Source organism: Pholis gunnellus (assembly GCF_910591455.1).
Source record: "Pholis gunnellus genome assembly, chromosome: 22".
Classification (NCBI taxonomy): domain Eukaryota; kingdom Metazoa; phylum Chordata; class Actinopteri; order Perciformes; family Pholidae; genus Pholis; species Pholis gunnellus.
The window spans coordinates 17,490,732-17,517,660 of NC_136549.1; the positions used below are offsets into that span (position 1 = coordinate 17,490,732).

Below are 26,929 nucleotides of genomic sequence, written 5' to 3' on the forward strand. Positions count from 1 at the left end.
CAGTACAGTAAAAGTACTTTAAATACATATTCACTGGAGTATTTACTACTTTACTACAGTATTACCTACAGTAGTTTATTACCACAGTCTAAAAGTACTCTACATACTGCAGTATTTACTACAGTAATAACTTCAGTACTTCACCATTTACTACAAGTACTTTATACATATTTACTGCAGTATTTATTACAGTGTTTCATTACTAAGTATTTTTTGTACTATATTTACTACATTACAGTATTTACTTCATTACTGCAGTATTTCACCATTTACTACAGTACTATAAATACTTATATTATTACAGTAATTACTTCAGTACTTAACTGTTTACAACAGTATATACTAAAAGTACTTTACATACATATTTACTGCAGTATTTGTATTAAAAGTACTTCACACAGGCCGTTGGTTTTCTGGTCTTTTATTTTGAAGTCGTCAGTTTAATCATTGAAGCAGAAAATCTAAATTACATTTCCCTTTTCTCCAGTTTCACTATTCTTCTTATAAAAAGGACTTTTTGGATTTCTTTAAATAGAATTTAATTATAAAACATAAGAACCTCTCACATCTGAAGCCTCATTTTTCAAAATAAAACCCTTTATTTCATCAGTTTTTACATCGTTCTGGTTGTTTTTAAGAGAAAATGTTGAACACAAAGAAAGAAAGACCCACAGTGACATTCTACTCATTCTACTCCAGCTACAGGACGGAGACAAAGCGACGGTGAGAGTGAGAGACGCTGATTAAAGTCAGGAAATAAACTAAATAAACTTTAAGCTGCTGAGGTTCATTTTAGCAAAAATATGTAATGAGCTTATTGAAAAACATACGTTTGTGAATAATTAAGTCTTATTCCACTAAAATGAAACTATTGTGATTTTATTGTTGTTGAAAAATGTTCTAAATCAACTTTGAAGTCCCAGAAGAAAAGTCTGGATTCAAAGACGTTTTGTGACATGAAATAATTAAATTGTGATGAATAACCAATAAGCCCCGCCCCCACTCTGCACCGACCAATCAGATTGGTTCTAAGCTAACAAAAAGGAATAAAGCGGTTGGTGCTGAGACCCAGTGGTGTAACGTTAAGGCACGACGTCCTGGACAGGAAGTGGACTCTTCTGACAGGAAGTGGACTCTCCTGACTCCGCCCCTCTAGTAGCCGGGGGGGTTGTGCAGCTCCTGGTATTTGGGAGGAGACGTGGTGAAGATGGCCGGCACCGTCAGGAGCACCCTGGGGCGGTTCGGGTGACGGATCTGGTGGATGATGGCGGAGGAGAGCGCCATGCCGAGCAGCTGGAGGAGAGACACGAACAACGTTCAAAGATCTGTCGTCACACAACTCAATCACGACGTCATAGTTTAATGTTTTTACACAATCTGGTTAAAGTAAAAAACATGCTTGGGATATTTTATTATTATATTAAACATTTTTTGTTGAGTGTTTTCACACAGCAGTGAATGTTACACGCCAGATAAAGTAGTTCTTCTTCTTCTTCGTGTGTTTATGTTGAAATATAAACATGTTGTATTGATTCTCACCGCCAGGACGGCGAGCGTGAAGACGACTCCGATCATGACGTTGGAGAACATGAGGACGTAGTGGAGGATGATGGGGAAGCAGGCCTGAGCACACAGACACACCGTCAGCTCACTTTAACTACTTTACACTTTAACACATAACGTCATAGTTAGGCTCCACCCACCTTGGCGTAGACGGACTTGGTGCGCCTCTGCGTCAGGAATTCCTGAAGGAAACCACAGAAGAAGAGTCAGTAACCTTCCTTCAAACTAACGGAAGATGAAGAGTTTAGTTGAACTCACTCTGTAGTTGACGGACTGACACTCTCCCTCCAGCTCCTCCTGCTGGCCACACGCGCAGCTGTCGGGGATCTTGTCCTCCCAGTCCGTGTAGCTGAACAGACCGCAGCAGTGCAGCTGAAACACCACAGAAGAAGAAACGTTACGTGTGTTTTCAGCTGTAACTCTGTGAATTACAGGTTCATTCAGATTAAACCAGAGCCGGTGAGCGCGGGAACAAAGGGAAATACTAAGAATGTTATTTATTTTAAGTTTAGTTTTACAATCGGTGAGCTAAAACGAGGTCAGGTCTTATATCTGTGTTTATTATTGAGAGGAATACAAACTAGAGATTGTCCTGAATTACTGTAAATAAACTCTGCACAGCAGCTCCTCTCAGAGACAAACAGGAAGTTAAACCTGCTTTGAAGCTTGAGAAGGAGGACGGTGGTCTGATGGAAACATCTCCACGTCGAGGACCTCACGCTAATAAAACAGAAGCTTATTTATGGTTTTTAATTAAAGCCAGCTGAATCTTTACGTTTCACCTGAGTGAACTATTTAAAGACCTTTAAGGCTTCACATGAACTTCACATGAAAGACTTCAACCACAGTCACGACGGTTCAGAGCGGAAACGCTTTTATTTCTTGTTAAGAGTCGACGTCACCCACTTCCTGTTTGTTTCGCTCCATAAAAGAGGTTCTTCTTATGAAACAGGAACTACTTTTACTACCGAGCTCAGTAGTCAAATAAAAATCCACTTCTTCCTCATTAGATTTGCATTTCTGCCCAGCAACACACCAGGCAGTCAGCCAGCCAATCAGGCGGCCCCGAGGCTACACCTGGAATTCTGGGAGTTTAAAAGCATCTCGTGACTCTTTAGTTTTAGAATAAAGACAATGATGGAGCTTAGTGGTGATGAATGCAGATAGAATGTGTTTCATAACGTTTACAGTCACGCGTTAGCGCTACAGAGTCGATGCGACCTCGATGACCTCTGTTCTTATTTAGGCTTCATGAACAGAAACAAAGATCAAAGCGATGCAGCTCAGTAGGAAACAATGCAATCAAACTGGTTCATGTTCAGGTAGAACGCACAAAAACACGTGTTCTAGTGTGTGTTCTAGTGTGTGTTCTAGTGTGTGTGTGTTCTAGTGTGTGTTCTAGTGTGTGTGTGTGTGTGTGTGTTACCTGTCTCTGCAGACTGTTGGCCATGTTCTTCACATCCGGTGTAGCTGTGTCCAGAGGAAGAAGCTGATGGAACTTCTCCTTCAAAACGCTCTCCAACTACAACACACAGAGTAAAATCACACGTCAAGACTTCAGTGTCAGTAGAGGCCAGTAGCCACAAAACAACTTGAAAAATGTGTTTTTCATGTTGTTCAGAGACGTTAAACGTGTTAAATCTCTTCTCTTCAGTAGAACCAACAACAGCAGAACCGTCGTTACCTCGGGGCGGGCGGCGACGGCAGGGATTCCAGCTCGGAGCATCATCAGACTCCCGATCACCATACAGACCAAGAACTACAGAGAGAAACAGGAAGTGGTCATCACGAGGAACTACAGAGAGAAACAGACTATTATTTAAAAGGAGGCGGTGGAGTTAGAATAACTCATTTTGTAAGTGTCAGGAAGACAGGAAGTGAACATATAAAGCGGTTTCTTTGTTACAACACTCTGGTTTCTCCCCTCAGAGAAACCACACATGGCGTCAGTCTGGAACTTTCCGAAGAAGTTCATGAAGTGAGTCTGTTCCGTGGAAATGGAGATTTCGTGACGTTAGACTCTAGAATAAACTCTGGTGTCAGCTGGTGTCTTTGAACTCACCACGATCAGACACACCCGGTTCTCCCGGTGGGCGCCGTAGGCTCCCAAGATGGCGATCACCATGGTGACGGCGCCCACGGTGTAGAGGGCGATGAGGCCGGCGGTCCGACCCTCCAGCTGAGGGAGGAAGACCAGACGACAGGTTCAGAGCCGCGCTCGTTAGTGTTTGTGTGAACGTTAAAGGATGAAACAGCTCTTACTCCTTCTCCATCCACGTTTGTGACGACCTGAGTCAGCAGAGCGAGAGCGATGATGACGCCTCCGACGATCTGAAACACACAACAACAACACGTTAAACAACAACAACAACACGTTAAACAACAACAACAACAGCATGTTAAAGAACAACAACAACAACAACACGTTAAACAACAACAACAACACGTTAAAGTAAAACACATTACTGGATCGTTCTGTTTTTTTAAGCTTCTGAAACTGATTCAAATAAATTAAATTACTTTTAACTTGATGTGTAGATTAGTCTACTATTATGCAACTATTTTGATAATTTCAGTAAAAAAAATTATATATATAAAATATATTGACAAAAAATGTATATATACATTTTTTATTCATATATATATATATATATATATATAAATAAAAAAATATATTTTTTTAATTATATATATATAAATATAAATATATGTTTAATTATATATAGCGTTTAATCTTCTAAAATGTAACATTCTGCTCATCTTCACATTAAATGCGATATGTTGGTGACTTTAGAGCTGCAACAATTAGTCTGACAAAATAAAATAAAACTACAATTAAAAAAATAAAATACTGTTTTCCGGCTCTAAAACATTTTTTTTATCATATTATTCTGAAAACAAGACATTTAAAGACGTCACTGTGGACTCAGTTCTAAAACTCCTCGTTAGTTCAGGTCAGAGCGGCTGGATTAACGTGACTATGAGTGAATAGTTTAGTGTCTCGTGGACACATTCATGAGAACAGGTGGAGCCGGTTCACCACAATGAACAGAGGACCTGATCTGATAAACACCGGGGCTTTTATTTTGAAATATAAAGGCTTCCTGCAGAACAGCTGCAAACCATTAAAGTTAATTGTTGTTTTTCCTTCAGACTGACTGAAAAAAAACTAATAAAAACAGAAACCAAAGCAACTAAAGAAACATCTAACTATCTTCACTCTTTAAAGACGCTTTTAAATCAAAATAAACTGGTTCCACCGTCTTCAACATCCGCTTCTTTTACCAAAATAAGAAGAATAACTTTGACTGTTTGGACATTTAAAATCACCTCTCACTACTTTACTCACGTTTTATTAGACTAAACTATATTTTAATACAACAAACAAGCTTTAAACCTAGACTTTAACTACAATTAATAAATAATTAACCAAACCAGGCTATGACATCACTTCAAAGACATTTCAACTACATAACATCAGTTAGACGCCCAACAGTTCTTCCGGAAGTAGAAATAGTGAATACAGTGTATTTAAGTCATGTGTCGCGTGCAGGAACATTAAAAGCTGCTTCTTAATAAATCTCTTGATGTTTGGCACTTTCTCAATCACCAGCTTTAGAGACTAAAACTACTCTTTATTGTTTTAAAGTCACGAGACGGATTAAACGACGGACAGGAAGCATAAACATGACGTAAACATAGTTAAATAAAGATTATAGTAAACATGTTCACTTTAAACCCGGGAGCTCGACTGTTACGCACTTTTTATTCACAGCACATCCGGGATGAGCTCAGCCCGGCGGCCATTTTTAAATGTTAAGACCAACTCACCGCGAAGAAGACGTTGAAGATGGTGAAGATGAGTTTGAGGCACGTGTTGACCTGAGCCATGTTGGAACGATTAGAAATACAGAAACGTGTGTTTGTGTGAGATGGAGGTCCGTCTGTAGCGAAGAAGAAGAAGCGAGCGAGTGGACGAGGAGGGGAGGGTGAGATGGTTTTAGGTGACAGGGTCAGCCGTGCGGGGGCGGGAGGGCGGGGCTTCCAGTAAAGAGGAGGCGCTGCTGCTGTTATGAGACTTCCGGTTAGTGTTTAAAGAAGAGAAAGGGAGAGAAAGTGGGAGGGAGGGGAGAGGGAGGGAGAAAGAGAGAGAGACAGATAGAGAGACAGATAGAGAGAGAGAGAGGGAGGGAGAGAGAAAGAGAAGGAGGGAAAGAAGGAAGAGAAAGAGTGCGAGAGGAGGGAGGGAGAAAGAGAGAGAGACAGCTGGAGGGAGAGAGAAAGAGAAGGAGGGAAAGAAGGAAGAGAGTGCGAGAGGAGGGAGGGAGAAAGAGAGAGAGTAAGAGAAGGGGAGGAGCGAGCGAGAGAGAGGGAGAGAAAAGGGGGAAAGGGGAGGAGAGGGAGGGAGGCTTTATTCCTGGAAGAAGAATGGAAAATCCCCATCATGTTTACAGTCGCTCCTCTTTGACGCCTTTCGGTAGAATGTGGGCCGGAAGTGTGTGTGTGTGTGTGTGTGTGTTACTTTCAGTGAGCTCTGCAGCAGAGCAGAGGTGGAACAATAAGGCCTCAGTACTATACATACTCAGTCTGTACTTTTAGTTGTAACAATATGTATTTTATATTCTGATATAATATATAAAATATATCCTAAACTTCTTAAAACTCTTTACAACTTGGAAGAAGTACAAAGATCTGTTGGTAAAAGTATCAGTACTGCAGTATAAAATACTACGTTACAAGTAAAAGTCCTGTATTAGTATCAGAATAAACTTAAAGTACTCATTCAGCAGAACAACATATTATATGTATTCATGTATTAATGATAAACGCTCATTTAACTAACTTTATATTCTGCTGGTAGTTTAATCTATAACATTACATCATTTAGTTTATTATATTTATTTTAATCTGTGAAGTAACTCAAGTTATCAAATAGTAAATAGTACAACATTGTACTAGTGTGTACTAAGTATGAAAGTATCAGAACATTCTTACATAGCTTATACTTCTACTTTTGATACTTTTAAGTACTTTCTTCTCATAATGCTTGTGTACTTTTGAAGTAGAATGCAGTATTTCTACAGTGTGGTATTACAGTACTACGTGTACTCCACATGACGCTGGTACTTTTGTACTATTGTTTGGAGCAGTATTTCTACACTGAAGTATTAGTACTTTTACTTTAGTAAATGAAACAATCATTTTGAATCTGACTTTATTTAAAGTTCACATTTATGTTCTAGAGATGTATGAAAGTGAGCACATGTTAACAACATGATGCCTCATTTGCATACTTAGACATATGTTTCATAACATTTGTAACACAGAAACGTAACAAACTGTGGAAGTTATGTTGTGACATTAACCTTAAAACATGTGAACTATTAATGAACTAATCAACAACAGATGTAGCTTATTGTGCACCTCCTGTCTGTAACCAGCAGAGGTCGCTCTCACTGAGGTCTTAATAACCTTTATTTCATTCTTTACAATCCAGGTCTTCATCACGAGGAAGACGCTGATGAAGGTTTAGGAAGCTCCTTAAGGGTTAGACACTAAGGAAGGAGACAAGGCTTCACTCCTCTAGGAAGCTTTTAAATACACTGAAGGTTTCACTTTGACAACAAAAGTGAGCCGACAGCTGTGAAAGTGAACAGTCATCAGTGATGAACACATGAATTGAGGTTGATTCTCTGTATCTCCTGTGAAGAACAGCTGTTCTATAACCTTCATATAAATACATCTACTTCTCCTTTTTCATCTGAAAACCTTTCTGTGTAACAGGAAGTGAAAAAAACATAAAATATGATATTAAATGAGATTCTGTTAAACTGATAAACACTTTATTTAGATTTATTTCATCCTCAGAAAATCTGAATTCAAAGAAGAAGAAACTCAAAAAACAGAAAAAATCATAATGAAATACACTGAAAACAAATGTTTGTTTCTACAAATAAATATGCAAAACTTTATTAAATTAAAGTATTTTATTCATGAGCAGAAAGTCACAAAATTCTTTATAATACAAATAAATAATATAAAACGTGAAGTACAGATAAAAAACACATATAAATATATAAACTACCAAAGAGAGAAGCTGCAGATGATTAACTTCCGCAGTCCAGCAGGAAGTCGTCATCACTGGTTCCCTCCACTAACAGCCAATCAGATTCCTCCATTAGATTCTGCATTATTACAGGAAATAAATAAACGTTTATGATTCTTCAGGTTTTGAGACAATATTGGACTTATTTTAAGGAATATTAAATGTTTATTTCCTCCTTATTAGATTTATCTTGTGACCCTTTGAGGTCCTGACCCCGAGGTTGTGCATGTTCCCAAATATGATCTGTTTTTAGTATTTTTGTTGGAATAAATCAATCAATAAACAAACAAATACATAAATAAATAAATAATGAGCTGCAGTTTGTAATCCTTATTTTACACAGACATTTAAATCAATTTAAAATATATAAAGGAGTATTAGTATTTAACGATATATGAATATTTCCTTGTTTTGTTGCTAACATACAGCGGTGAAAAGAAGTACTTGTACTTAAGTAAAAGTAGCTGCAGTGTCAAAAATACTCTATTATAAGTACGTAAATGAAGTTATGTAGTATTATTAGCAGAATGTACTCACAGTACTTGAAGTAAAAGTATTGATTGATCAGAGAGAGGAGATACGTGGTTTTACCTGGAGAGGAAGGGGACGAAAAACTGTCAAATATTAGCGGTTGGTCCTGGCAGCCATCTTGGCAGCCAGTTAACTGATTTAAGCTTAATTATTGAGGAAGGAGATGTCATAACTTTAATAAATTCCCTTTTATATTTGACTCATAACTACAAGTATTGGTCTGATGTGAATGTGTTTCCCCACTCGACTGCTCGTAATAATTATAACGTATCACACGATGTTTTAATTTAAATGACATAACTACGCAATGACTCGGCATTAGCATGCTAATTATTTTTTAGCATGTGTAGCTAGCCGAGGCCACAGAGTTGGGATCACTTGGTTTGTCGTCAATATTTAAAATATATAAATTTAGTCGTTAAGAGCTGCGGATATTTTTTATTACATTTGTCTGGTCATAAATTAGCATGCTAATACACATGCTAATTATGGTTTAGCACGGTAGCTAAATTAGCATATTGTTTAGTACAGAGGCTAACGAGAGATTTGTTAGCTAATGGCTATTTTTTTCTGGCTTGAATTGAAGTGGCGCCGTCGTCGCCATTTTGCTATCTTGCTATAAACATAATTAATAATTAAAAACTAAACATATTTTTTGTAAAATAAATCTTTACCAATTTTCAGAATCAGCTTTATTGGCCATATATGCGTACGTATTTGGGATATTATTTACAATATAAATATATATGAATATATATGAACATAAAGAACAACAACAATGGATTTGGGATATTATTTTATAAACATGCTTACATCCGTTTACAGCAGTGATTCTTTAAGATTTTATTAATGAATCCTCTCCCTCCCTCCTTCCTCCCTTCCTCCTCCCTCCCTCCTTCATCTCCAGCCTCTCCTCGTCGTGGAGCTTCTGCCGCTGCAGAGCGGCTGTTCCTCCTGTAACCAGGCCGCTATCGGACCACCTCAGGGCGGGTAAAGGAGCGTCGCAGGGTGGCCGGTGTGTTTTGGAACCGGATCTCTCTGGAGCCCCGGAAACTGTCTCACCCTCTTCATGCTGCAGGCCCGCAAATAGATGCACGGAAACATACAACGTCTGCTTCCATTGATGCGCAATTACAGCAACGAGAGAAGCTGCAGGATCCGTTTCATTCCATCTTGAGCTGCAGAAGAGGAGGAAGAGGAGGAGGAAGAGCAGCGTTCCTCACCATGTTTCTCTTCTTGTGTCTAACATGGACACAGCTGCTGCTCTCAGGTAAACCGCTGCTCGTCTGTTTGATACCTCTGAACCACAAACACGAGCTCACATCTGTGGATTAGCCTCACGTGAGCTAATCAGATGGCCCTGTCTGTCATCCAGCGTGTGAACACGCTGCTAACAGCTCCTCAGATCAGAAGAATAACACGTTGCACGTGATTTATAATGTCTGTGACCAATTCAACACTCAAATAATGTGTGTAGACTCTGAACACTGTGGTGTTTGCAGGATATTAAAAATAGAAATCCTCACAACAGAAGATCAAACCTTAAACAAGAAGACAATCCGCATGTAATTACAATACGTTGTATTCATGAGTCCATCTGTCATAATAGTGTTAAAACAGAAGGAACGCTTGAATGTTCAGTGTGTGTGTAGTGATCATACAGTGGAAACATGCTGTTATTTTTCTGTATACTGTACATATACTGTACCACTGAGGGATGATGTGATGATGATGAACACAGATAGCTGTGATGAAGTCACACACACACATTGATGATATCAACTCTGAATCCTGGAATGGATTCAGAGTAAATGTGTGTTTGTGTGTTTGTTCTCTGATGAACTCTTCACCAGCAGAATGTTTGAGACTGAGGACGTTCACAGACAGTTTGTTAGTTTGTTCGCGTGATGGACGAGTGTCACATCCTGCTGCACTCATTGGTGGCTTGGTGTTCCTCCCAGAATGCACCTCTTCACCGTATGGTGGCGAGCAGTAAACACAAACTCCATTAAGGTTCGTTTCACAGACGTTTCTTTACAAAAACGACTAATTTAAACGTCTGTATTTGCTGATTTCGGAAACACAACAAAGAAAATCAGTTGTTTATTTGAGATTTAAAGGAGGATTCTCACTTAGAATAAATATAATAAACAAAAGTAAACAAACTAAATAAAAAAGAACATAAAGAAAGCACCTCACATGGAGCATAAACAAAGAATACATAATATAGTGCAGTAAGAGTGTGAGCCTTATTGATTTTTGGCTGTTTATTCATCTTAATATTTTCTAGTGTGTGTGTTACCGGGTCAACCGTCTCCACCTCTGATTGGCCGGGGTCGACCCTTCTGTCCAATCAGATCGCGGCTCAGCGTCGCGTGTAGCAACCAGGACGCTGTCGCTAGGTAGAACAGAATCCTCAGAGACACGCCGAGTCAGCTCAATCTGCTGCTTCAGCTTCTTTTATTCTCATCAACACAGAATATAAAGAATACTTTTATACGACGTATTTACTGTATTAAAGTTCAGGATATATTTTATATATTTTATATATTTTCACCTCTTTAGTCGCTGTCAGACGCAACTTTCTTTTTTAAAAGACACCAAAAGACGAAAAGAGTCATTGAAGGCATCGCTGTAGATTAAACTAGCTAACAGAATATAAAGCAGGAACATTAATCCAGATATAATAGTAAAACACTGACGGGGAACATTTATCTTTAACTCTTCTTACTCCTGTAATGTTTTGAATGGACGTTTACGTGTAGTGGAGTATTTCACAGCGTTGTATTAGTACTTTTACTGCAGTAAAGTATTTAAATACTCCCTTTGCCAGTTGCCTCCATGTGATGAAGATGCCCACTAGAATCAATGTTTATATATAGATATATCTATATCTATATATAAGCCTATTTCTAACATGAAATCAATGTGACGTCTTCACATTAAATGTTGAATACGATCAATAGATGCTCTACAGAGGAGCCTCTCTGCTCTTATTGATCGCTGATGAAGAAGATCAGCCTTTGATATCAAACTCTTCTTTAAATAGCCGGATGAGCCGGATGCATCACTCGGTACATTCATCTTTATGAATACAGCCGGGGAATGAATTATTCACGTGTTGGTGTTCGTCACAGACTGATGGGAACTCCTGCTCTGGTGCCTCCTCCTGTCTCTGTCCTTTTACAGGTTAACCCTTTAAAGGAGTGTTTATGTCCAACGTTATCAACATTAATGATTTTATGGCTCTTTAAGTTCTCAAATAACAACAAAACCCAAAGTTCATTCTCATGTTTTAATCTTCATTTTGGTACATTAATCTGGAGTTCGCCCCACATCCTCCACGAGATTAACGAAACGCTCGCTTTCACTTCATCTCTGTTACTGAGCACGTGCAAAGAAGAGATCTACGAGCCCCGGGCCCTGTGGGTAATCCTGTGGATTCTGCAGATCCTCTTCCTCTTTTTTAAGTCTTTAAATAGAATAGATCATGTTTGGATACACCCCGTCCTCAGTGCTTCATGTACACAATGTTTCATTTACGTTTAATGACTTTCAAACACCAGGAAAAGTGGAAAAAATGGCAAAACTCCAACGCCCAGAGTTAGCATTTGGTTAGCATTTGGTTAGCTCGCTACAACACGTTGGTGGTTTACAGGTTCTTTAGAAGAAGACCTGTTGTTCAGGTCTATGTGGGATCTGGTCTAGTTTTCATTATCATACAAACATTAAAGAACAAATGGAACCTTTGTGTTGCTCACTGTGTTTATAGTGAGAGGATCTAAAGACGTTTATCCCTCAGTCGACTGTTCCACTGAGAACAATATGTTTAAAGTTACAATCTGTCCTCCATCTTTATCTGACTTCTTCTTCTTCTTCTTCTCTCCTCAGAGTCGTCTTCTGCTGACCACGAGCTTCGTCTCTTCCCTTCTCGTCGCTCCGGTCGTCCTCCTCAACAGGATGTGGACGGTGCGCTCGAGTCTCACCTCCTCCACCTTCATCCTCCTCCTCCTCCTCCTCATCATCAGCGCCCGGCCGGCCTCCTGGCGTCTCGGCTTCGTCAGCAGTCCGGCGGCCGGCAGAGCCTCAACCTGCTGGCACGACCTCATCAGGACGTGCAGCCGGAGCACGCCGCGGTGTCAGCACGCCACCTGGTTACCGTGGTGAGTAATCTGCTCTCTGATTGGCTGAGACACGCAGTGTGGGGGGGGGGGGGGGCGGGACCAAGGTGTCGTAGTCCTGTAGACTTTCTGATTGATAAGAGACGGTTCATCCTGTCACTCACAGAGGAGGTCAGAGGTCAGATATCAAAGAGACAAAGAGTGAGCGATGGACGAAGAGCTGCACTCTGTTGCTATGGAAACACCAATCATGTGTGTGTGTGTGTGTGTGTGTGAGTGAGAGACCCACTTACATTCACAATGGGGCGGTTGCGTAACTCTTAGATGAACAGGCAACCAGAGGGACAAGAAGCAGACAGACGGGTGTGAGACAGGAGGAGAGAGACGGGAGGAGAGAGACAGACAGGAGGAGAGAGACAGACAGGAGGAGAGAGACAGACAGGAGGAGAGAGACAGACAGGAGGAGAGAGACAGACAGGAGGAGAGAGACAGGAGGAGAGAGACAGGAGGAGAGAGACAGACAGGAGGAGAGAGACAGACAGGAGGAGAGAGACAGGAGGAGAGAGACAGGAGGAGAGAGACGGGAGGAGAGAGACAGACAGGAGGAGAGAGACAGGAGGAGAGAGACAGGAGGAGAGAGAGACAGACAGGAGGAGAGAGACAGGAGGAGAGAGACAGGAGGAGAGAGACAGACAGGAGGAGAGAGACGGGAGGAGAGAGACAGACAGGAGGAGAGAGACAGGAGGAGAGAGACAGGAGGAGAGAGACAGACAGGAGGAGAGAGACGGGAGGAGAGAGACAGACAGGAGGAGAGAGACAGGAGGAGAGAGACAGGAGGAGAGAGAGACAGACAGGAGGAGAGAGACAGGAGGAGAGAGACAGGAGGAGAGAGCCAGACAGGAGGAGAGAGAGACAGACAGGAGGAGAGAGACAGGAGGAGAGAGACGGGAGGAGAGAGCCAGACAGGAGGAGAGAGACAGGAGGAGAGAGACAGGAGGAGAGAGAGACAGACAGGAGGAGAGAGACAGGAGGAGTGAGACAGACAGGAGGAGTGAGACAGGAGGAGAGAGACAGATGGGAGGAGAGAGACGGGAGGAGAGAGACAGACGGGAGGAGTGAGACAGGAGGAGAGAGAGACAGACAGGAGGAGTGAGACAGGAGGAGAGAGACAGATGGGAGGAGAGAGACGGGAGGAGAGAGACAGACGGGAGGAGAGAGAGACAGACGGGAGGAGAGAGACGGGAGGAGAGAGACAGACGGGAGGAGAGAGAGACAGACGGGAGGAGAGAGACAGACGGGAGGAGAGAGACGGGAGGAGAGAGAGACAGACAGGAGGAGTGAGACAGGAGGAGAGAGAGACAGACGGGAGGAGAGAGACGGGAGGAGAGAGACAGACGGGAGGAGAGAGACAGACGGGAGGAGAGAGACAGATGGGAGGAGAGAGACGGGAGGAGAGAGACAGACGGGAGGAGAGAGAGACAGACGGGAGGAGAGAGACAGACAGGAGGAGTGAGACAGGAGGAGAGAGAGACAGACGGGAGGAGAGAGACGGGAGGAGAGAGACAGACGGGAGGAGAGAGACAGACGGGAGGAGAGAGACAGACGGGAGGAGAGAGACAGACAGGAGGAGTGAGACAGGAGGAGAGAGACAGACGGGAGGAGAGAGACAGGAGGAGAGAGACAGATGGGAGGAGAGAGACAGACGGGAGGAGAGAGACAGGAGGAGAGAGACAGGAGGAGAGAGACAGACGGGAGGAGAGAGACAGACGGGAGGAGAGAGACAGGAGGAGAGAGACAGATGGGAGGAGAGAGACGGGAGGAGAGAGACAGACGGGAGGAGAGAGACGGGAGGAGAGAGACAGACGGGAGGAGAGAGACGGGAGGAGAGAGACAGACGGGAGGAGAGAGACGGGAGGAGAGAGACAGACGGGAGGAGTGAGACAGGAGGAGAGAGAGACAGACAGGAGGAGTGAGACAGATGGGAGGAGAGAGACGGGAGGAGAGAGACAGACGGGAGGAGAGAGACAGACGGGAGGAGTGAGACAGGAGGAGAGAGAGACAGACAGGAGGAGTGAGACAGGAGGAGAGAGACAGACGGGAGGAGAGAGACGGGAGGAGAGAGACAGACGGGAGGAGAGAGAGACAGACAGGAGGAGAGAGACAGATGGGAGGAGAGAGACGGGAGGAGAGAGACAGACGGGAGGAGAGAGACAGACGGGAGGAGTGAGACAGGAGGAGAGAGAGACAGACAGGAGGAGAGAGACAGACGGGAGGAGAGAGACGGGAGGAGAGAGACAGACGGGAGGAGAGAGAGACAGACAGGAGGAGAGAGACAGGAGGAGAGAGACAGACGGGAGGAGAGAGACAGACGGGTGTGAGACAGGAGGAGAGAGAGTCCCCCATCCCCCCCCACTGCAGGGCTATTAGCTAATTAGTGGCTACTACTGTGTGTGTGTGTGTGTGTGTGTGTGAGTGTGTTGTGTGGACAGAAATAGCACCTGATCCTAACAGGAAGCGCAGTGGCCTAATGGCATTACCTGGACGACGGCCAATCAGATGGCCTGTTGAGCTCCGTCCCCCTCTAAGCCAATCACAGATCAGGGATTGATTAGATCAGGAAATGGAGCGAGAGGTCCCTGAGCTGTGACTGACAGGCAGGCACCTTTTCTCTGTGAGGGAGGACCAACAATGTTTCCATGGTCACTTGGTAAGGTTGTTTAGTTTTTTAGTTGTTGTTGTTGTTGTTGTTCTTTGAATGAAGTTTGTTTACATGTCTTTTAGCTGCTTAAAGTGTATTTTTGTTGTGTTTTAGTGACGAGTTTCGCTGAAACAATTAGTAAAAAAAATGGGCAGAAAATAATTTGCAGCAATTTTTAGAACTGAATAATTATTTTAGACATTTGTTAAGCAAAAAATATGTGAAGAAATATTAACATTTGTTTGTGTTTTGTGAGAGTAAATTGAATATATCGGGGATCTGGACTGTTGATCGGACAAAAACTGACATTTGAAGATTTGCTGTCTCTTTATGGACCAAACCATCAATCTAGAGAACAACCACAACACTCATCACCAAGGAAAACAAGTGATACTGGCAGGGTTCTAGGGATTTGTTTGTTGGTTCAGCTGCTTTTTATTTGCTGTATGAGACAGAAAAACAAGAGTGTGTGTGTGTGTGTGTGTGTGTGTCGAGCCTGTCTGGTTGTGGTTATTGTTCCTGATATTGAATTAACTGGCAACAGAACATGTTGTTGTTGTTTTAGCCATTAGCAAACAGCCGGCCACACACACACGCACACGCACACACATAATGTAGCTTCAGCCAGTAGTCGTGTTCACTGAGCAGAGCCTGAAGGCATCATGATGTCACTGAAGTGAACCTCCATTGGTTAGCCGTTAGCGGTGCTGCTAACGTCACTAGCGCTCCTCCTGTTGGTCTAAACACTGATTGGTTGTTTACAATGAAACATGATCAGAGACTAGAAACACAGTGAAACTTTATTTACACTCTGATGGTTAACGTTTTGACAGTTTAGACCTTCAGTGTGAAGGCGTCTATATTCTGTCTCTGAGCAACATCAGCAACACAAACCAACCGAGTGTGTGTTCATCAGCCCTCTGGGGCTGTTTCCTGTTGTTTTTACTCTCCACACACACACACACACACACACACACACACACACACACACACACACACACACACACACACACACACTGCAGTAAATTCCAGGGTGAGTCATTAGTGTGTTCCACCTGTCTGCCTCATCAGAGAGACTGTTGGGAAAACCAGAGGAGCCAAACAGATGGAGTCAGGGGAGAGATGAAATAACATCAGGAGACGCTGAGATGAGCTGCATTCTCTCTAATGTCCACCAGGGGGCGACTCCTCTGGTCCTATAGAAGTCTATGAGAAAATGACTCTACTTCTCTCTTGATTTATTACCTCAGTAAACATTGTAAACATGAGTTTATGGTCTCAATCTCTAGTTTCAAGTCTTCTTCAATACAGCATGATGTTCATTTAGTAAATGATGGTCCATTTAGAGCCACACAGACCATAAAGCAGGGGATGCTTTAGGGGCGGGGCTACACAGTGATTGACAGGTCTCTACCAGAGACATATATGGCGTCTCTACGTCACTCCTCCTCAGTCTAGATATGGTCACTTCCTGTTCACTGGTTGCAAAAAAACAAGATGGCGACGACGAAATCGCTGAACTTGAGGCTTCAAAACATCAGTTCACAAACCAGGTGTTGTGATGCTGAACCAATAAAAATGGAGGTTCTTAGAACTCTTAAACAATCTGAAAATGCCTAAAGTTTAACACTGAAATGAATATGAAATCTCTCTCTCTCTCTGTCTCCCCCTCTCCCTCCCTCCATCAGTACCTGGCTGTGGATGTGAGGAGGCTGAACGTCAGTCTTCTTCGTTGGTTCCGAGAAGGTGTAGCGGCAGCGCTGGGCGTTCCTGCAGGACACGTGCACATCAACCGGCTGAATGTAGGACACAACATACCGACAATCTATTTTAGTCTGATCGGTTGTTTGAATGATTGATTGATTGATTGATTGATTGATTGATTGATTGATTGATTGATTGATTGATTGATTGATTGATTGATTGACGGCTCCTACAGGAGAAGAAGAATGGCATCGAGCTCTTCGTGTCCTCTGATAGGCTGGGCAACTCCGAGCCCCGCCCCGCCGAAGAGGTCATCCAATCCCTGAACGTTCGGGTCCTCCACCGCCACCTGGGACACTTCGGCATCACCGAGGTCTCCACCGAGGTGTGTGTGTGTGTGTGTGTGTACTTTCTTGTAGCCTACTTTGTCTTAATGGAGTATTTCCATTTGATGTAACGTTGTACTTCTAGTCCACTACAGCTCAGAGGAAAATATACATAACGAGTGTACTTTTACCTCTGGAAATTTGATGCCAGTACTTTTACACGGTGCTCTTGTTGTATTTGCGGTTGATTATGAAACTGTGGAGGAGTGAAGTAGGTTATGGTGGGGCGCTGATGTAATGAATAGGGAACACCAGGACAGCCTGCAGCCAGAGACCTCACCGGTGTTCCGGTTTAACCGGTGACCGTGTTAACTGGTGACTCTCACAGTGACAGACAGAACACGTAGGTGTCCTCGTAAAAGAGCTCGATCCATTTTAAATGTCTGTCTTAATTATCTACGACAGACATTTAAAACCTTATTTTGAAAATCTCTCCCGCTGTGTTTCCTGTAGAAGAACGTGCTGCAGGACGAGCAGAGGGACCACGTGTGGAGCAGGGAAGGCTTTTACGCCGTCGTCCTCTTCTTCACCGTCTTCGTCATCGTCATCACCTGCTTGATGGTAACATACAGTCACACACACACACACACACACACACACACACACACACATATATATGTACTACTAAACTTGTGGGGACATCAGACCTCAAACAGACCTCATAAAGTAGAAAAAGACTGAACTTCCTCACTTTCAAGGTGTAAAACTTGGTCCTCACAAAGATGGATGTAACACACACACACACACACACACACACACACACACACACACAGACACACACACACACACACACACACACAATAATAGAGACGGTGTTTTATCAGTTGCAGTGTGACATTTAATCCACAGGAGGGAGCTCTTACTCAGAGGAACTAGATGGTTATTCAGTTCATATAATCTGTTTTATGTTTTATCATTTAAAGGATCTAAATGACGGTGTTTTTTTGTCCTTCTTCTACGAGTTCATTCCACACTTACAGTTCAGTCAATAAGACGGCTCAATATTTACCTTTTAAACTCGTTTTTTGATCACTCTTTGATTCTTCCTCCTCTGTGACATCAGGTCAATGCATTCAGTGAACAATCATTTCTGGGTTTCCCATCATGACTCCTGAAGTCCTTCGCTGTGCTTCTCTTGTCAGATACAATGAAGATGAAATGCAGAAACAGTAGGAAATAATAAATAAATGGCATTATATATAAAACATAATGAAATTAACAGAAAAAAGATTAAAAAGTATTCTTAAAACTATTTAAATTAAGACGACTTGCTTGATAAGCAACAACAGGTTCCATCATGTCTTCATTTAAAAATAAATCGTTTCTGTTTTTTCTCTCCAGGTTTTGTACCGACTCAAGGACAAGGTCCAGGTTTCTGACAGACAGCTGAAGGCTCCGCCCCCAAACCTCCACCTGACCTCCATCGTCCACTTAGACTCCGCCCACAAGTCAAAGGGCACCAAGGTCGGAGACTAGACGCCAAAACTGTTATGACACGATGAAGGCCTAAATTATATTAATTCATGAATTCATTTTAGCCCATTTTTGTTGTTGTTTTAGGTGTTTTTTAAATGTTATGTGTGTGTGTGTGTGTGTGTGTGTGTGTGTGTGTGTGTGTGTGTGTGTGTGTGTGTGTCCGTCTGTCCGGTTTTATTGTTTTATATCGTCATTGACTCGATTGTAGAAATCCAGGATAAAGTTCAATAGCATTTAGAGCAAAAGTATAAAAGAAAGCTCTTCACAGAGATAATTTGAAGCCGCTAATGATTCTAATGACTCTAATGATTCTAATGACTCTAATGACTCTAATGACTAATGATTCTAATGACTCTAATGACTCTAATGACTAATGATTCTAATGACTCTAATGATTCTAATGACTCTAATGATTCTAATGACTCTAATGACTCTAATGACTAATGATTCTAATGACTCTAATGATTCTAATGACTCTAATGACACAATAACTCTTTTCGGTCTCCAGGTTGTGACGTCAGGAAGCATGGTCCAGGCTCAGCTCCCTCCATCTGTAGCCACGCCCATTCGCCAGCAGCAGCCAATCGTAGCCTGCCGCCGCCTAGCTCCTCCTCCTGTCGTTCCTCTGCCTCGGTAAGTCAGCTGACAGCGGCCATTTTAATTTATCAAATTTATCATAGTGAACCCACACGTCTGATCTTTTCCTCCTAGCTCCGCCCCTTTCCCCATCATCAGCAGCAACGACCACGCCCCCCCGGTGACAGCCAATAACGAGCTGAAGCCTTGCCCCTCCCCCTTCAGGATGAAACCTGCAGCAGGACTGCAAGAGAGGTAAGAAGGTGTTGTAGCCCCGCCTCCCTGGACCCCAAATCACTTTATTATGATACTAATAATGATAACTATGCTGTCTACTAAGAAACGTACTATGTTTGGGTTCAACAGACACAAACGTACGTCTTTTTGAATCATTTAAACACACAGTTCTGTGTCGGCGGTCCAGTAGGTTCGTCGTTACTCACAAAGAAGACGTGAAATATTACTCGTTTCACAAGCTTAGGGACAGAAACACACCTGAGCGGCCGTCTGATTGTCGGCCATGTTTAGGGAGGGAAGTGACCTCTGACCTGTGATTGTTGGAGCGGTCAGGTGTCGAGCTGCCTACGTGCAGACTGAGGAGTGTGTGTGTGTGTGTGTGTGTGTGTGTGTGTGTGTGTGTGTGTGTGTGTGTGTGTGTGTGTACATTGAGATAGTGAAGCAGGTTTCCTCCATGAACAATGTACACAGAACATGTGTGTTTATGTGAAGGGAGGCGTCTTCCTCCTCATGTCTGCAGCATCAGAGCTCTTAAAGGACCGTTTCCTGTTTCAGCAGCTTTCATCACAACATTCATAACATTCATAAACTCTTTACATCTCTGCCAATGAATAGAGTTCATTTTAAAAAGCAATAAAATCAACTTTAGTAAATGTATTCTACACATAAAACATTTTGAAACCTGGTTTTTTAAATGTTTATCTCATCATTTTCATTACAAAATTTAAAATAAATTCTCTATTTATTGTTAGCATTTGATAATTTAATTTAAATTTATTGAAAAATAAATACACGTTAGAAATGCAACCATTTAATAGTTAATTAATGAAAACATTCTGTCATTTTAATTCTTAATAAATCTCATTTCTGTCATAATTTCATGTTTAAGTTCATCTCATAAATAGTATACATTTTGATTATAATTTAAATGTAGTAAATGTGATCGTTTTGACTTTTTTAAATATCATAATTATGATTTATTATCTCTCAATGTTAATTGAGTTGATCTCATTATTTGACTCCATTAATCTCATAGTTTAAATTTAGTAAATCACATTTTAGTTTTGACTATAAATGTCATTATTTTAACTTTTTTTAATTTAATAAATGTCCTGTTGGAGTAAATATCATATTTTTATCTCATAAATCTCATAATTCTCTCTGAATAAATGTGATTTAGTTTCTCATACATTTGAGTAATTCAGTATTAACGTTTCGTCCATATTTTGTACGTTTCATCTGCTTTTCTTCGGGCTCGTCCTCGTCTCACGGGTCAGTGAGTGACGCGGCGCTCCACGCGGTGAGAAAGTAGTCCCCGGTGGTGAAACGTCTCCGCGGAGGCCGATTGTTGCTTCAGTAAAACTGACCTCGTTTGTCAGAATGAGACGTTTTAAGTGTTTTCTCAGCTCTCTTCCTAAACGCTCCCTCTCATGTAAACACCTTTATCTGCACTTTAGCCGTTATCTGACGCTCGTAACGCTTCCGCTCGGATCTGAACCCCGGAGGCCATTTTGTTCTGTTGCATCAGCGTTTAGAGCGACGCCGTTAAGAGGACGCTCTGTGATCCTTAAGGTGAGGAAAGGAAGGAAGATCTCAGCCTCCAGAGTGAGAGCAGGATGTTTTTCATGGTGTCTGTGTCTCTTTGTGTGTGTGTGTGTGTGTGTGTGTGTGTGTGTCGTCCACTCTGGACGGCAGCCAATCAGCAATCAGACCAATAGGAAGTCGTCCTGGACAGGAAGCCGGCCGACACGTAGCCAGACGAGTCCGTCCGCACAGCAGATAGAGCTGCAACCTGTGCTTCATTTAAGGAAATCTAATTTCATCAAAACATATTTGATTTATTTAAAGAAAAAGAAATCCACTCAAAAATGCAACCATTTAATCATCATTAAAACGATTTAATTTGTTTGTAATAAGAATTTAATGTAAAAAATAAATCCATTTACAAAAAACATTATATTTTTTAGTTGAATAAATAATTAGATTTCATTAAATAACAAATCTACAAAAGATGCGACCATTTTAATTAATTAAATGAATCTCTTTACAAACTATTCTACATACTCTTTAATTACTGCTCTTCTCCAAAAGTCATAAAGTTGATCTCATTAATCTCTTAAACTTTAACTGTATACGATACTTTTGATTTAGTATATTATGTTAATTTGATGAATATCAAAAATCTCATTTTCTGATTTCAGTATCATTTTGACTCATTAAATCACTTAAATGTGACTAAATAACTTACTTTTAAAAAAGCAATTCTCTTAATTTGAAATAGCAAAAGTAACTCATGATTTTTCTTTAAATACTCTTTGTACTTCTTAACTCTTCAGAAAATATAAAAATTGGCAAAATCCAAATGATAACAGCCGTAACTGGAGAACATTTAGTCATAAATCAAAATCCACATTAGATGAACTTCAACAGAACGAACAGAGAGAACGAGTAACTTCTGCCTCTGTCCCCTGCAGACGGGGCTCTAACGTCTCTCTGGTGTTGGACATGTCGGCCCTCGGCGCCGTGGAGCCGCTCAGCGTCGCCGTCGTGACGCCCAGAGAGGCGGCGAGCAGAGAGTACCTGCTGGCGGCCGGCCGGCCTCTGACGCGGCAGCAGCTCCGCGACGTCGTCAACAACACGCACAAGCTGCACGCCGAGTTCGCCGTAAGTCGTCCTCGAACGGCCGCTCGAATGATCGGAGTTTACACGAGTGCATTTCGTCCCCGTAACGAACCTTTTATAGCATTTACTCAACCTGAACCACAACACTAGTCTGCATGCTAGAGATTAGCATCGGCAATTAAGAGATTAGCACTAGCGAGTAGCACTAGCATTTAGCGTTAGTGATTATTGAATGATTAGCATAAGATCATTGACAGGTTGAGGGCGTTCATGAACGTTAAGTTCAAAACTGTTAAAGTCTATAATTTAAATGAACGTAGACCAAGCCCAGCAGCTTTCTGTAGCTGTAGCATGACATCATTGTGGAATTAGCATGCTCGCTAGCTAGCTAGCCGCTAAATGAGTAGAATTTAACAACTTAACGATCAATAGGGCTGGATATTAAACTTCAATACGTCTTGAATACAACAAGACAACATGAATACATCAACTGGCATAGCATAAAGATAATTACCCGTCATACTCATTCATGCATTAAGACGTAAAAGTAGTAATCGTGCAGTTTTACTGATACTAATACCTTCAAGTACTGTGACTGACGTTTACATTCTTCCATCTCAGGAAATTCCAATGAACTTTATTGATCCCAAGGAGCTCGATATTCCAAACCACGGGACCAAGAACAGATACAAGACCATACTGCCCAGTGAGTACTCTGTGTGTGTGTGTGTGTGTGTGTGTGTGTGTGTGTGTGTGTGAAATAATCTGTGTTGCTAGGAAACAGTACTAACTGTCCCAAAACAGTCTTCAACTGTCATTTCCTGTTGAAGCAGGAAGTTGTTTTATTATGTGGGAGGGGCTCAAGTTCAAAGGCCAACAACCTCAAGGACGAGCTAATATCTCACACACACACACACACACACACACACACACACACACTTGAACAATACGTTTTCCTCGGAGAGTAGTTTGTTCTCACACAGCCAGCCAAGCATTTAGCCTGATTAACACATTATGCAACACACACACACACAATGATTGTTTTTAGTTTGTGCACTTGTGTGTTTGAGGGGGGGGGGGGGGGTTATCAATATAACAGTGAGCGAGAGGAGGAGGGGTTCCTTCCTTCCTTCCGACCAATCAAGGCTCAGGAATGCTCCCCTCGAGCTGCTGTCAATCAAAGCCCTTCCTGTTTGAGTTTCTGTGTCGACGCTTCTAAAGTGTTCCAAACCCGGTCAGGACCGAGTCTAAAAGAGGGTCTGAACCCAGTCAGGACCGAGTCTAAAAGAGGGTCTGAACCCAGTCAGGACCGAGTCTAAAAGAGGGTCTGAACCCAGTCAGGACCGAGTCTAAAAGAGGGTCTGAACCCGGTCAGGACTGACTCCTGCCTCCTCTGTTCTAGATCCTCACTCCAGAGTGATCCTGAAGTCGAAGAGCTGCAACGACCCGCTGAGCTCGTACATCAACGCCAACTACCTTCGGGTGAGTCCTTCATGAAGCTGACGGATAAATGAGTCAAAAGTACAAAATATCTCTGCTGTCATGAAAACTACTGTACACTACTGAAGTACATCAAACACACAGACATCATCTATCTGGAATGTCAACGGACACACACACACACACTGTGTGTGTGTGTGTGTCCGTTGCAGTGAAAGTACACTCCTGATACAATAGAGCTTCTTCCTGTCAGGAAGCTTCACTGAAACAATTCAAACTGTCCGACCTCATAGAGAACGACGTATTAGTACAACGTTGTGATACAAATACTCCTTAATGTTCATGTTAACTCAGTACTACGTTATGAACTCTAGTAATGATACAAATACTATATAAAAACATAATACTAATAATACTATAATATAATACTAATATAAAAACAAAATATAAATCCTCATGAATGAAGATATAAATACCTGCACTGAGGATTAAAGATGATGTATTTTAGCTCTTTGAAGTCCTCCACGGCGCTGTGTTTCTACCCCGCTGACGCTGGCCTGTGATTGGCTCCTGCCCTCAGGGTTACCTCGGCGAGGAGAAGGCCTTCGTCGCCACCCAGGGCCCGATGGTGAACACGGTGAACGACTTCTGGACGATGGCCTGGCAGGAGGAGTCGCCCGTCGTCGTCATGATCACCAAACTGAAGGAGAAGAACGAGGTAATGTGTCTTTTTAAATAAAGGTAACTTTACCTCACAGGAGATGCTGCTGTGTTTGTGTTATTGTGTGACTTTAGATTAGTTCTGTTTCAGACGTAAAGTTACTGGTTTTATGAACGGAGTCTGGTGACTTTAAAGAGAATACAGATGCAGATAACGGTTTAAATACGTTGCACTGTCCCTTTAAGACGCTGCTGTTTGTGAGAGTCCTTGAATGCACATATTGTGGTATTTGTGTGTTGTTTTGTTGGTTATTTTGTACCAGAACATTTAGAATAATATTCAACATGTAAAAAGCAGCAGATACTTGAACCGTTCCTCGTCCATCTGTCGTGTTTGTCTCTGCAGAAGTGCGTCCTGTACTGGCCTGAGAGGAGGGGCATCTACGGGAAGGTGGAGGTGTTGGTGAACAGCGTCAGAGAGTGTGAACACTACACCACCCGCAGCCTGACGCTCAAGGTACACACTCGTCTATATATCGCTATATATTATATGTAATACTTGTATATATATTATCATCTGTATTGTTCTTTCTGTGTGCAGTGTGGGAATCAAACCCGCGGTCTGCAGCATTACTGGTACACGTCGTGGCCCGACCACAAAACCCCCGACTCCACCATGCCGCTGCTGCAGCTGATGACCGACGTCGAGGCAGACAGACGGGCAGCCGACGCCATGGGACCGGTCATCGTCCACTGCAGGTAGGGAGGGGGGGAGAGAGGGGGGAGAGAGAAAACAAGAGAGACAGAGAGAGAGACATTTCTGCTGCTGGATAATGTTTTTTAAATAACACCATTACCCACAATCCTCTGCTTGCAGCGCCGGGATTGGCCGGACAGGCTGCTTCATCGCCACAACGATAGGCTGTCGGCAGCTGCAGCTGGAGGGAGCGGTGGACGTTCTGAGCATCACCTGCCGGCTGAGAGCAGACAGGTGACGTTACCTTTATTCTCATGTTGATTTACATTATTTTTAAACGATATTTCGGCTCAAACCTGATTTCCAAAATACCGAATGACGTCTCCGTCCGTCTGTGCAGAGGTGGGATGATCCAGACAGGTGAGCAGTACGAGTTCGTCCATCACGCCCTGAGTCTCTACGAGGCCCGCCTTTCTGCAGAAACCGGCCAATGAGAGCGCACCACCGCACAGGAGGCGTCGACTTCAACGTTGAAATCGTGCTCACGCAGTGAAAGTCCTTAAAAGCAGGTATGATCTCCGAAATTAGGGAATTCTTCAGGGGGATCTTTGAGTTTCGATGGACAACCAATGAGGACGGCTGTGGGCGGAGCCTGCTGAAGGAAAGAAGAAAGGTACATTGCTGAAAATGGAATCTATCCGTTCTTCTTCTTCTCTGGTGTTTCTTCTTCACCTGTTGTTGGCGATCGGTTCTTCAAGAGGAGCTGGAAAGACTTTCTTCTCTTCTCTTAATGACTGTTGGATCGTCCTGTTTCACCTCTTTTCTGTCACGGAGACATAGAAATAGTTCGAGGTACGTTGTTCAATAACACTGTTATTGTGTTTCTGTGTCTTATAGGATATAAAGATTATTTTGTATCGTGGTGTTCTTATTCTATCTGAAACATGACTGTTAGCTGGTAGCTCCTTTGGTTAAAATGCTCAAATGTTTGACCAAACTCTTCCGGCCTTGCTGCTGTTGTGACGTCTGCTCTCCGTACGTAAAGTTAAATTTAGAGATTGACGTATCTTTAAAGGTATTTTCATGATCTTAACTACTAGAATGTTCTTTTAAAAACACCAACTGACACTAAACTTTCAGCTCAAATAAAAGTAAATGCTTTAAATATTAACTTGCTAACGAGCAAGCGCATCCCTTTTGTGAAATACATTTTTTTATGCTAACACTAAGTATACTAGACACTAGCTGTGTTTCCATAAACGTATTTTGAATGCATATTTTGAAGTATTAAAAAGGCGACTGAAGAATATATTCACGATATGAAAATATCGTGCTCGCTTGAGGCGTTTTTTTCCCTTTTATGTGTTTTTTGGAAATGCCTTTGCCGAGTAACGCACAAAGATCAATCTAAGGCGTGTGTAGCCTTTAGCGTTAACTTCTGACGAAACTACGTTTTTTTTGCATAGCCAAGTTTATTCGTTCCAAACCAGTCGATGGATTTGCGTCTAATTTACATTTTAATATTTGTAACATTTCAAAAGTTTGCTAAAAATTTGGTTGAATCGAATGGAAACATGACTAGTGTTGAATAAGCGAGCTAACACTCTGGTTAGCTAACAAACTGACGTAATCTAGAACAACTTTTTTGTTTAAAAAACAAACTTTATATTCCTTATTTTTACAGACGGTAACTTACGGAGAGCCGAATGTCACAACGGGGCTAAACCTCCAGCCATAGATGAAAAGCTAACAAACCAATGTAATGACAAGCAAGCTATCGCTAAGCTAGCTCTCGTAGTACAGCAATCTCCATAGAGGCTAATTCTAGCTTTAGTAGTTCAGTGTTAATGCTAACATATAAGCTCATGTTATTATTAGCCCACTATGCTAATGCAATATTTTGTTTAAACCAATTATATCTAGTATTGAATCATGCTCGTAAAAGAATAATGTGTTTTACAGCAATTATTTATAAGTACGTCTCTAAAGCTTTGAAAATTACAGGAAATTTATCTTTTCCAATGCTAACAAAATAATTGATCTGTAAATGGACCTAACGGCCACACGTTCACACTTTATTAAAAGATCAATAAAATATATATAACTCATAAA

At 42.0% G+C, this 26,929-nt stretch overlaps 2 protein-coding genes across 2 annotated transcripts; one reads left to right on the forward strand and one right to left on the reverse strand.

Moving 5' to 3' along the window:
- Window positions 1–575: 575 nt before the first annotated feature.
- On the reverse strand, window positions 576–5,585 carry LOC306714219 (tetraspanin-8-like). The gene is made up of 9 exons (XM_079184184.1): window positions 5,395–5,585; window positions 3,826–3,894; window positions 3,626–3,742; window positions 3,248–3,322; window positions 2,990–3,085; window positions 1,822–1,935; window positions 1,704–1,745; window positions 1,540–1,623; window positions 576–1,293 (listed from the first exon to the last, which is right to left on the reverse strand). Exons 1-9 carry the CDS (start codon window positions 5,452–5,454, stop codon window positions 1,153–1,155), a joined length of 798 nt encoding a protein of 265 aa, XP_079040310.1. The 5' UTR covers window positions 5,455–5,585; the 3' UTR covers window positions 576–1,152.
- Window positions 5,586–6,677: 1,092 nt separating this feature from the next.
- Window positions 6,678–25,311, forward strand: ptprr (protein tyrosine phosphatase receptor type R; the record flags this gene model as incomplete). Its single annotated transcript, XM_079183715.1, has 17 exons — window positions 6,678–6,686; window positions 9,338–9,470; window positions 12,092–12,363; window positions 16,708–16,821; window positions 16,959–17,108; window positions 17,563–17,670; window positions 18,451–18,573; window positions 19,094–19,218; window positions 19,297–19,416; window positions 21,873–22,062; window positions 22,642–22,726; window positions 23,423–23,502; window positions 24,041–24,178; window positions 24,527–24,637; window positions 24,722–24,879; window positions 24,998–25,111; window positions 25,218–25,311. 17 exons carry the CDS (start codon window positions 6,678–6,680, stop codon window positions 25,309–25,311), a joined length of 2,124 nt encoding a protein of 707 aa, XP_079039841.1.
- Window positions 25,312–26,929: the final 1,618 nt, after the last annotated feature.